The sequence below is a fragment of the Lampris incognitus genome, chromosome 9 (genome assembly GCF_029633865.1).
Source record: "Lampris incognitus isolate fLamInc1 chromosome 9, fLamInc1.hap2, whole genome shotgun sequence".
Taxonomy (NCBI): Eukaryota; Metazoa; Chordata; class Actinopteri; order Lampriformes; family Lampridae; genus Lampris; species Lampris incognitus.
Genome location: NC_079219.1, coordinates 4,084,212 through 4,096,877, shown reverse-complemented (window position 1 = coordinate 4,096,877; position 12,666 = coordinate 4,084,212). Strand labels below are relative to the sequence as shown.

Sequence of the window (12,666 nt, the reverse complement as noted above, 5' to 3'; positions counted from 1 at the left end):
CTCGAGACAAAGCACGTGGGTTAAGGAGTGCAGCTGTTTGCTCTCACATCCACAAACCCCCATGAAAGCGTGCTCGCTCAGAACTTCCTCAAGTGCCACTTTGCATGAAAAAGCACCAGGAAGCAGTGACGCCAGCGAGGAGGAAGCCAGGACGTGATGTTTCAGTGTGGACTTTTTCTTCTTTCAAAACGTTCATTTCTTTGCATACAAAATAAATTCAAAACACATGTGAAAAAAAAACCCCCCAACGTTATCACGTCCACCTCCTTGATCGCCTGTAGGAATATTCTCCTTTTATGGAGGTCCACCCTGCTACCATCATTTAATGACTGCTGGCTGCTCAATATTCTGTCTCTCCTAAAACTGGAGAAAATTAAATTTGCACTGAGAGGTTCTTCCGATAGATTTTACTCTCACTGGAGACCGCTGATCGACTATGTTGGCCAGCTTCCCCCGGTAGGGTGTCGCAGTAACGGTATGCCTCATGTCTGCCTGCATCGGGCGCAGGTTTCGTGGCGCCCATGTAAGATCCCTGTACACGAAGGGGTCTATGAAGGCTCTGCGTGTGCAGTAGTGTGCATGTTATCAGTCTGACCTCCTGAGCTCCGGGTCTTCAGTAGTCCAGCGTACCAGCCTGAATGTCAGCAACTATCAACCCTTATTTTCTAGCGGTGATTTACACGTCTGTATTATTATGATTTTAACATTTTGTTTGCTTGTGTCGCTGTGTATGTGAGTGCTTGACTTGACTTTCTGCTTCACGTGCTGTTTCAATCCCGTCATGGAGGACTGTGGGGCGGGAGTTATCTAGTTGGCTCAGAGGGGCCCCGGTTTGAGGGAAAGCGGGTTTGAAATTGTAAAATACGATCATACCTGTTCTTTTTGTGGTTGTGCTTTTGCGTTACATCCTTGTCCTAATAAAATATTGTTAAAAAAAAAACACGTTAAAAATAAGATAACTTTTCCGGCAAGAATACAGCAAGGACTGCTGGGAACAGCTGCACCGGCTACTTACAGGTCTTAAGATACATCAACATACTTTTCATTTTTTCTTTTTGGATGCAAACACTGTCAAAACTCACACAATTAATAACCCACTCTGAAGAGGGAACCCAGCCACTGAGGATGCACAAGCCAGTGCATTCTTAGTGCCGGTCCCAAGCCCGGACAAATGTGGAGGGTTGCGTCAGGAAGGGCATCCGGCGTAAAATCTTTGCCAAATTAAATATGCGGATCATAAATAAGATTTCCATAACGGATTGGACGAGGCTCGGGTTACCAACGACCGCCACCGGTACTGTTAACCAGCAGGGTGCCGGTGGAAACTATGCTACTGTTGGGCGAAGGAGAAGGAGAGGGGGAAGGCATGTCCAGAGGCAGCGAGAGAGGAGGAAGGGTAGGAGTGTGGAGGTGAGAGTCGGAACTTTGAATGTTGGCACTATGACTGCTAAAGGGAGAGAGCTGGCTGATATGATGGAAAGAAGAAAGGTAGGCATACTGTGTGTGCAAGAGACCAGGTGGAAGGGGAGTAAGGCCAGGAGTATCGGCGGAGGGTTCAAACTCTTCTATCATGGTGCGAATGGGAGGAGAAATGGGGTAGGGGTAATTCTGAAGGAAGAGTATGTCAAGAGTGTGCCGGAGGTGAAGAGAGTGTCAGAGAGAGTGATGAGTATGAAGCTGGAAATCGAAGGTGTGATGATGAAGGATATCAGTACATATGCCCTGCAAGTTGGGTGTGAGATGGAAGAGAAAGAAGAATTCTGGAGTGAGTTGGACGGTGTGGTGGAGAGGGTACCCAAGGAGGAGAGAGTGGTGATTGGAGCAGTCTTCAATGGACATGTTGGTGAAGGGAACAGGGGTGATGAGGAGGTGATGGGCAGGTATGGAGTCAAGGAGAGGAATGTGGAAGGACAGATGGTGGGGGATTTTGCAAAAAGGATGGAAATGGCTGTGGTGAATACATATTTCAAGAAGAGGGAGGAACACAGGGTGATGTATAAGAGTGGAGGAAAGTGCACACAGGTGGGCTATATCTTATGGAGAAGGCACGATCTAAGAGGGATTGGAGACTGCAAGGTGGTGACAGGGGAGAACGTAGGTAGGCAGCATCGGATGGTGGTCTGTAGGATGACTTTGGAGACCAAGAAGAGGAAGCGAGTGAAGACACAGCCGAAGATGGAAGACTGTTGTGTGGAGTTCAGGCAGGAGTTAAGACAGGCACTGGGTGGTAGTGAAGAATTGCCAGATGGCTGGGCAACCACTGCAGAAATAGTGAGGGAGACAGCTAGGGAGGTACTTGGTGTGTCATCAGGACAGAGGAAGGAAGACAAGGAGACTTGGTGGTGGAATGAGGAAGTACCGGAAAGTATACAGAGGAAGAGGTTGGTGAAGAAGAAGTAGGATAGTCAGAGAGATGAAGAAAGTAGACAGGGGGACAAGGAGATGCAGTGTAAAGCGAAGACAGAGGTGGCAAAGGTAAAGGAAAAGGCATAAGGTGTGTTGTATTACAGGTTAGACACTAAGGAAGGAGAAAAGTACTTGTACCAATTGGCTAGATAGAGGGACCAAGCTGGGAAGGATGTGCAGCAGGTAAGGGCGATCAAGGATAGAGATGGAAATGTGCTGACAAGCGAGGGGAGTGTGCTGAGAAGGTGGAAGGAGTACTTTGAGGGGCTGATGAATGAAGAAAATGAGAGAGAGAGAAGGTTGGATGATGTAGGGATAGTGAACCAGGAAGTTCAGTGGATTAGCAAGGAGGAAGTGAGGGCAGCTATGAAGAGGATGAAGAGTGGAAAGGCAGTTGGTCCTGATGACATACCTGTGGAGGCATGGAGGTGTTTAGGAGAGATGGCAGTGGGGTTTTTAACTAGATTGTTTAAAATAATCTTGGAAAGTGAGAGGATGCCTGAGGAGTGGAGAAGAAGCATACTGGTACCGATTTTCAAGAACAAGGGTGATGTGCAGAACTGTAGCAACTACAGAGGTATAAAGTTGATCAGCCACAGCATGAAGATATGGGAAAGAGTTGTGGAAGCTAAGTTAAGAGGAGAGGTGACGATTAGTGAGCAGCAGTATGGTTTCATGCCACGAAAGAGCACCACAGATGCGATGTTTGCTTTGAGAATGTTGATGGAGAAGTATAGAGAAGGCCAGAAAGAGTTGCATTGTGTCTTTGTAGATTTAGAGAAAGCATACGACAAGGTGCCGAGAGAGGAGGTGTGGTATTGTATGAGGAAGTCGGGAGTTCGGAGAAGTATGTAGGAGTGGTGCAGGATATGTATGAGGGAAGTGTGACAATGGTGAGGTGTGCGGTTGGAATGACGGATGGGTTCAAGGTGGAGGTGGGATTACATCAAGGATCGGCTCTGAGCCCTTTCTTGTTTGCAATGGTGATGGACAGGTTGACGGACAAGATCAGGCAGGAGTCTCCACGGACGATGATGTTCGCGGATGACATTGTGATTTGTAGCAAGAGTAGGGTGCAGGTTGAGGAGAGCCTGCAGAGGTGGGGGTATGCACTGGAGAAAAGAGGAATGAAAGTCAGTAGGAGCAAGACAGAATACCTATGTGTGAATGATAGCGTCGACAGTGGAATGGTCAGGATGCAAGGAGTGGAGGTGACGAAGGCATATGAGTTTAAATACTTGGGGTCAACTGTCCAAAGTAACGGGAAGTGTGGAAGAGAGGTGAAGAAGAGAGTGCAGGCAGGGTGAAGAAGAGTGTCAGGAGTGATTTGTGACAGAAAGGTACCAGCAAGAGTTAAAGGGAAGGTTTACAAGATGGTTGTGAGACCAGCTATGTTATATGGTTTGGAGACAGTGGCACTGACGAAAAGACAGGAGGCGGAGCTGGAGGTGGCAGAGTTGAAGATGATAAGATTTTCACTGGGAGTGACGAAGAAGGACAGGTTACCAGAAGAACTCAACAAGAATTCTCAATAGAGAATCCAACTAATATACGTCCAAAAAGGAGCAGGAGGAAGTTACTACTTATAATTTCCTGTCCCCTCTCTCACGCTCAGTTAATAAACTTAAACAATAAACTTCGTTTTTCACACATCAGAGTACGTCTTTCTTAATACTCAGTAAGGGTATAAGAAAATATCGATACACTCGAGTATCGCGATATTATATTTTGTGATACTGTATCAATTCTCAAAACCTCTACATCGATTTTTTTATGTTTATATGTAAAGGTCGGTGACAAACATGTTGTGTTGTGTGTAACCCCGCAACCACTAGATAAGTGTTGTACTCTATCTTCAGCCATTTGACTTTTCCACTCCAACCCAACAACGTAAACTGAGACAGGAAGTAGCATAAGCACAAAGAACACAGGCCTATGAAATCACAATATATCACCTTTCTTACAGTATCGTGATATATTGGGATATATTGACTCGTAACCCCTGTATCGTGACACATATCATAACGGCAGATTCTCGCCAATACACAGCCCTACTATTCAGTATGATACTGAGATATAAAACATTTTTATTTTTTGCTTTAGCAGGTATCTCATTGCATGTATCACGGTTGTCTGAAGTGACATCGCCTCTGTGGAAGAAATCATATGAGGGGGGAGAAAAAGAAATTACAAATTGAAAGGGAGCTTGTTACTCAGCTGGAGGCTGTGTTGTCATTCACGCCTTCTCTCTGCTGGACTGTGAGGAGAGCCCATGCTGACCTAACTGCCTTGCTCACTACCCGTCAACAAACACCGTACGCTGGGATGAAACCAAATGAACACAGCGGTACAGGACAACACAAACATCACAAGTTGTGTTTCCATTCAACTTAGGAATAAATGTCAAGCCAATAAATACTGAAAAAAGATACATGGAAAAAAGTATATTAAGATGGATCATGGAGTCAGGTTAATACTATGTGGCATTTTTACCGTGGCTGGAGACACTCTCCATATACTACTGTTGAGATTTTCGACCAGGTGAGACAGACATGGGTGCAGCAGCAAACACGTTCCTCCCCAAACAGAAAAAGGACTGAAGCATGTTGATGGTGTGGTGATGCTTCTGTTGGAGAAGTAACCTACCAATTGTACAGCCAGTATTAGTACAACGGTACTCTCATATTTGATTTAGATTGTGTTAGCGTTGGTCTGAGAAAAGCAGTTTTACAGTTATGGGAACCGTTTACTGCTGAACTCACGGCACATAAAGCCACAGTGGTTGCAACACCTTGTTTGTGGTTCTCACTGCCAGAGGGAGGGACAGATCAGGAAAACCAAGGATCTCAGCGGGGGGGGGGGGGGAAACCTGGACACTGGCCTGTGTCCTGCATCACATGTCCATACTTCAACACCCACAAGAAAGCTGGCCTATATATAAACTACACATATAGTGGCTTCAAAAAGTATTCAGACCTCTTCAATTTTTTGCACTTTATTGTGTTCTAGGTTTGATTTTAAGTGAATAAAAATGCTATTTTTGCCCATCAATCTACACTCAATAACTCATAATGACAGAGGTGAAAACATGTTTTTAGACATGTTTGCAAATTCATTAAAAATCAAAAGCTGAAATCTCTCATTTATACAAGTACTCAGACCCTTAATTCAGTACTTTGTAGAAGCCCCTTTGGCAGAAACTGCAGCTTCGAGTCTTCTTGGGTAGTCTCTACATGCCACAGTAAAGGGTCTGAATACTTATGGAAATGAGATTTCGGTTTTGGATTTTTAATAAAGTTGCAAAATTTTCTAAAAAGATGTTTTCACTTTGTCAGTATGGGTTACTGAGTGTACATTGATGGGCAAAAATGGCAATTTTATCTATTTAAAATGAAATCGACAAAACAATAAAGTGTAAAAAGCGAAGGGGTCCGAGTACTTTTCTGGTCCAACCAAGACTTCTTGATAAATGGCTGCATTGTACTGCTCTTTCCCATCTAATATTGCTGGGTTTTTTTTTCATGTATCGGACAAAGGAAGGTTATTTCCTTCCCTGTGCACCAGAATCTGTTACCATCCACCATTGTTTTTATCATTCAGCAAATGCGTTTCAATTGCAATCAATCTCATTTCTTTTCTATTTAATGAACACTTTATCCACTTCAAGTGAGGGTAAAAACTTTTATGTGAATTTCCCATCAAGCCTTTTTTATTTGAAATGACCAAATCACATAACAACACTTGGACAGAAACATGGGTACAGCTAACAGACTCGATTCTGCTACATCCACAAACTGGCCAGTGTCCTCTACCTTATTCAGTTAAGCATTTCAAAATCCAAAATGCAATTTTAATCAGATCTAATGAAAGACCTAATACATATTTTTAGTGGCGAACATCATGTAGCATTGCATGAGGTTTACGAACTTACCTGGCAATGACAAAGAGGACACAGCTAACACCCAGGTAGGCCAAAAGGATGTAGACCCAGATGTCAGGGGTCATCGGGTTGAGGAAGGAGAAGAAGCCGCTGTTGGTGGTGTTGGGTTTGCGATATAGGATGCTAATGCCCATGCTCATGAAGGGTTTAGAAAAATCAATTACTTTCTCACGCATGTAGGTGATGGTGAGTGGAGCCACTGCCAAGTCTGCTCTCTGTATAGGGAAGACACAGAATAACAAACCATCACTCACTTTCCTTTCTTTATTACGACCCTTATGACGACTTCTTGTGTTGATGAAAATCGTGCAGTGTTTCACAATAGGGCTCTAAGATTTGATTTCCCTCCCCTTTTTACCTGTCCAATTACCCCACTCTTCCGAACCGTCCCGGTCACTGCTCCACCCCCTCTGCCGATCCGGGAAGGGCTGCAGACTACCACATGCCTCCACCGATTAATGTGGAGTCGCCAGCTGCTTCTTTTCACCTGACAGTGAGGAGGTTCGCCAGGGGGACGGAGCGCATGGGAGGATCATGCTATTCCCCCCAGTTCCCCCTCCCCCCTGAACAGGCGTCTTGTCCGACCAGAGGAGGCGCTAGTGCAGCGACCAGGACACATACCCACATCCGGCTTCCCACCTGCAGACATTGCCAATTGTGTCTGTAGGGACGCCCGACCAAGCCGGAGGTAACATGGGGATTTGAACTGGCAATCCCCGTGTTGGTAGGCAACGGAATAGACCGCTACGCTACCCGGACACCCTGGCTCTAAGATTTTTGACAGTCCTCCAGTCAGACGTAAGACTAGGATGGCTGGAAAATACACATGCATACTACAAAAAAAAAATCATATGATTAGAACATAAACAACCATATGGCCTCTAAAGGGAAAAAAGGAGAGTAACAAATGATGTACTACTTTACAGGCCATGAAAGATCAACTACTTCCTTCCTTTTCCACAAGGCAAGAATTGGACAGTCACATGTTGACAGCAGCTACCTGGAGGAACTAGAATGGCCAGATAAATCACAAGGAGATGCCCACTGAGGTTTGGGCATGGCAGAGGCTGATAGTGAAGTTGTGTTCCTGATTATGTGCATATGGCTGCATATTCAGAAGGTCACCGATTACAGTGGCGGCTCGCGCTACTCCCCTGCATCGGGGTTGGACGGGAGGTTAATGAAACCAGCTGCTTAGTTCACGCTTGAATGCGTCCTTCCTGAGAAACAACTCACAAAGTGGAGGGAGGGGGGGGGGCCTCTTTTCTTCCTTCATACCGAGATTTGAGGAGGAAGCATGTTCATGCTTACAATAGCTCCCTGACGATGGGCAGTAAATTAAGTCCGGTGTTTGGGTTGGAGGGCCATATGTGAGGTAATAGGGTACACCAGTGTTGCTGTGTTCCCACTACCACCACGCCACTTTGTGAAAAGAATACATATATATACACACGGATGTGTATTCCCATGTTCTTTAACATGCATATGATTCAACGTATTGATGAATGATGACGTCACTGAGGACATTGACTTACATTGTCCGCTTTAATACTATTTTATAAGACATGGTTAAGTTTGGGTATTAGGTTAGAAATGGTTATTTTTAGGTATTGGGTTAGAAATGGTTAAGTTTAGGTATGGGTTTGGTGTGGTTAAGGTCATGGCAAGGATGTGGGAGGCCAGTCTTTAAGTGTCACAATCCCCTTTGCGTGTACCTCACATTTACAAGCACCCAATGTCCTAAATACATCATCATTCAACGATCCTGCATTCTGAGACCTGAAAATAAGTTGTGTAAAAATGTTTTACCAGTGAGAGCAGGCCCCACAAACCAAATAAGACCACTATTTCAACAGATAAATGCATTCTACATTTAAGCACATTACACATTGTTAATGGACAGTTTAGTGGTATTTGCACATTGTTAATGGACAGTTTAGTGTCCATTAACAATGTGCTAACAATTAACAATTTGATGACCCAGACACGATGGCTGTCCTTTACCTAAGCTTTACTCTTACCCTGGCACTGACAACATTGCCTTTGAGGCGAGTGTGAAGAACCACTTGACAGTGAACAGAGGTCGGACCAAATACATTCATGCTCTGCGTGTGGTGCCACGGATTACCTGCACCTGTGGTCAGCGCTGTGGTGGCTAAATACAAGTCGGCCACCAAAGCAGCGGAAAGAAGAGGAAACTGCTATGTCCCACAGGGCATCCGTTGTAGTCTCATTAACTATTTACATTTTGCAACACATTACGCTCCCTCTGTACTTTGTTGCCAACTGTAGGTTTTGAACCAAGCTGCCACTCAGCCGGAAGATCACCCAGCGGGTAGTCTCAGACATCCCAACGGTGAGCTAATATACATTCTGCACTGCTATTTCCTGCCTGGGCACATATACCGGGCATGGATGAGGTACCGTGATAGTGCCCTGCTGTGTGCCACATGGCTTGGTGTTACATGGGTAAGCAGAAGGAGTCTTCCAAAATGCCTCACCTGATTACAGCCTACTGGATTCACATTATTACATAGTAATGTAGTCCACACAGCGAAGGTAAAAGTCTGTATTGTGAACCACTGTGTATTGTCGATCCCCTGACATGAGTGCATTTGCCATTAGTAGGGTCAGCTTTTCATTCTGGGTTGTTTCGAGCAACAGCTGAGTGCTGGTGCAGAGGTAGGGTGTATTTGCCTGGCAAATTACACTTTATGTGGGAGACTTTTCATTTCTACAGTGAGTGACTGGGTGGTACATATTTACATTTTACAGTAAAATACATTTATTTCTGCCAAGGGTTCTATTACCAGCAAATATAATATTCAATTCAAGATATTTAATTTTTGACATAAACGTTAAATTATTGTTGAAGCAAAACAGATGTAAGCATTTTTGCTAATTTACTTACTCATGATTGGATTTATTTCTGATTTTTCTTTATAGTGTTTCTATAACTGCATATATATATATATATAGAGAGAGAGAGAGAGAGAGAGAGAGAGAGAGAGAGAGAGAGAGAGAGAGAGAGAGAGAGAGATATATATTCCATATATATATATGCATGTGGAAATTTGCAATAGCTATAATCTCTAATGCATAACATTAGCGGTTCAATTTGTAAACCAGTTGAAGTGATGAGACGTTTATTTGAATTGTCCCTGTCAGAAAAGCTAAAACATAAATATCTTTCAAAAATATGCAGACAAATTCAAACACAAATGTAGGGTAATCTTTTTACATGGAGGTGGCTTGGATTTCAGCATTGGTGCTGTGGCGTGCTTACATCACATCAGAGTCACGATGTTGGTCTTTCCTATGGTAAAGGAACATTTAGCAAAGACAGGAGCCTGAGTCTTGCTTCACTGGGAGTGTGTCACAGAGCTGTATGAAATGTCTACGACATCCCCAGGAACACAGCGCCTGAATGTCCCAGATTATCTATAGAGAGGACTTGCATAATACTTTACAAGTGAAAGAAATATACTTGATGTCTCAGTTATCCATGCATTTTGATTTTTCTTTTTAAATAGTGCGGATTAAGACCCCAGGCTAAGCCTTATTTTGAAACAATATGGAAACATGCAAAGATAAACCCTAGTTACACTGTATATTCCATCCATCCATTATCCGAACCGCTTATCCTGCTCTCAGGGTCACGGGGATGCTGGAGCCTATCCCAGCAGTCACTGGGTGGCAGGCGGGGAAACACCCTGGACAAGCTGCCAGGCCATCACACAGACCCCCCCCCCCACACACACACACACACACACACATTCATACCTGGGGACAATTTAGTACGGCTGATTCACCTGACCTGATGTCTTTGGACTGTGGGAGGAAACCGGAGCCCCCGGAGGAAACCCACGCAGACACGGGGAGAACATGCAAACTCCACACAGAGAACGACCCGGGACGACCCCCAAGGTTGGACTACCCTGGGGCTTGAACCCAGGAACAATATAGAAACATGCAAAGATAAACTCTAGTTACATTGTATATTTAAACACCAAAATACACACAATAAAAGAACTCTTATATATATATATATATATATATATATATATATATACAGTACAATAAAGATACTTCTTTTGCAACCCCTTCTTAGGTACAGATACAGAGTACTGCATTTTACCAGAATGCTGATAACTTGCACTGTTAGGATGTCAATGGCTTGCTCAGTGACACCAAGGGATAGACAAGGGATAGATGAATTCTGTTGTGGCAGTTAGTGGAGGTGGGGTGTAGCTAGGAATCCAGCTGCAGACTGTGTCATGAAGCCACAAATCAAGACAATGAGACCAGATGTAGCTCCGGGGAAGCTTCATTCTTGTGTGGGTTGCTTCTCCACTGAATTCTAGCAGTAACACTTTAATTGATTGTCTGCTCTCCATCACCGCCACTTTGAGATCTCATCTCGGGAAGATTAAGTTTTGTTCTGGGTGTCATTTTCAATTTCAACAAATAATTCAACTTTTAACTTAACACTGTAAAACACACAAAATTACACGTTGTACCACAACAAAAGTTGTGCTTACAGTGTTTAATATAAGGTGGCGATGTGTTTACTCAGTCAGGACGTTTACATGATGTTAGAAAAAGTGGATTTATTGTGTTAGTCCGACAAAAACTGGACTTTTAAAATACGTGTAAACGTGTTAGTCCGACTGAAATCGTACTAAATCAAATTTCTCGAAGTCGGACTAACACACCTAGATAATGCGGTTGGGGACTGATTTACTCGGGCGTGTACACGCTTCCATCGGCCCTGAACTGGCCTAGGCGTTCTGTGCATGATCCATAGTTCCCGCGGCGGTCTGTCACCTGGAAGTCGAACAGCGTAGTAGCAACAGTATCAACATGGCGAGCGCTAGAGCGAGAACCACGCATTTCTGGACAGACGAGGCGACAAACTTTATCTTGTGTCAGCTGAAGGAGGTGAATATCCTAAAGTACCTGGATGGAAGGAGAATGCGGAATGGCGAACTATTTAAGAAAGTGGCGGAAAAGTTGAATGAAGCAGGATTTAAAAGAACCCCCGAGCAAATCCGTGTTCGGTGGAAGCGCCTCAAACTGGCCTACTACCATGCAAAGAAAAACAACCAAACAAGTGGCAGCGCTGTAAAGTTGTCCATGTTGCCACCGCTCGACATGGAACCCGCTTGCCGCTTGCTAACTTGTTTGTTGCTTGTTTGGTATGTGACACAACAGGTCAAACGGAAGAAGGTTCAATAGCAGCCAGCTGAAAGGTTCTCCCCAATTGTATCCCGCCAATTACCCCGCTCTTCCAAGCTGTCCCGGTCGCTGCTCCACCCCCTCTGCCGATCCGGGGAGGGCTGCAGACTACCACATGCCTCCTCCGATGCATGTGGAGTCACCAGCCGCTTCTTCTCACCTGACAGTGAGGAGTTTCACCAGGGGGGATGTAGCGCATGGGAGGATCACGCTATCCCTCCCCCCCACCGACCAACCAACCAACCAACCAACCAACCAGAGGAGGCACTAGTGCAGCGACCAGGTCACATACCCACATCCAGCTTCCCACCCAAAGACACGGCCAATTGTGTCTGGAGGGGCACCTGACCAAGCTGGAGGTAACACAGGGATTTGAACCGGCGATCCCCATGTTGGTAGGCAACGGAATAGACCATTGTGCTACCTGGACACCCCAGAATTTGTTTTTGGGGGGGGAGTTTATTTTCTGGAGGTGGGGATCGGGGTGCTCAACCTCCTCAGCACCCACAGAGCTACTGCTTATTTCTCATAACCGGGTCCTACCACTAACCTTGAAAGTAATGAAAATCACATACGTCCACCATCAACACTCCAGAAACACCCGCCACCCTCTCCAAGTAAAGTTCTCCAGTCTTTAGTTTTGGTTCCACTCAGGTGCACAACTCCGAGGAACAGAGACCCAGCAACCATACCTCTCTGACTACCAACAATGCTGTTTTTGAAATTCTTATTATTATTATTGGAGTATCTCCACGGGCCCAGAACCAGTGAGCTATTTCTCTGTTTAGACAATGAGAGTGTAGGCTGGCAGTAACCTTCCAGTGTGTCTGTCGAAGGAGAAATTAATTGCCAAGACAGAAACAAATGATGTGTTAAGCCTGCTATTAAGGCTAAAACCACAACATGATTAAAGGGATCATCTGTTGTGACTACATCAAGTTTAACAAGGCCTGTTGCATCATTTAGCACCTTCCCCACAATACCCTTTGGCACTGCAGTGTGTTTTTGTGACTATGGCGATATAAATAAAGGGCAGTATGTTGCACGTCACTAAAGACATTTTGCGTGTGATTAAGCCCACT

At 44.7% G+C, this 12,666-nt stretch overlaps 1 protein-coding gene across 1 annotated transcript in view; it reads right to left on the bottom strand.

Annotated features, from left to right (window-relative positions):
- grik3 (glutamate ionotropic receptor kainate type subunit 3) overlaps positions 1 to 12,666 on the bottom strand; it is a 255,415-nt gene that overhangs the window by 31,509 nt on the left and 211,240 nt on the right. Inside the window, exon 12 of the mRNA XM_056286082.1 lies at positions 6,338 to 6,561. Coding sequence (XP_056142057.1) covers positions 6,338 to 6,561 — 224 coding nt within the window. The remainder of the gene's footprint in view (positions 1 to 6,337; positions 6,562 to 12,666) is intronic.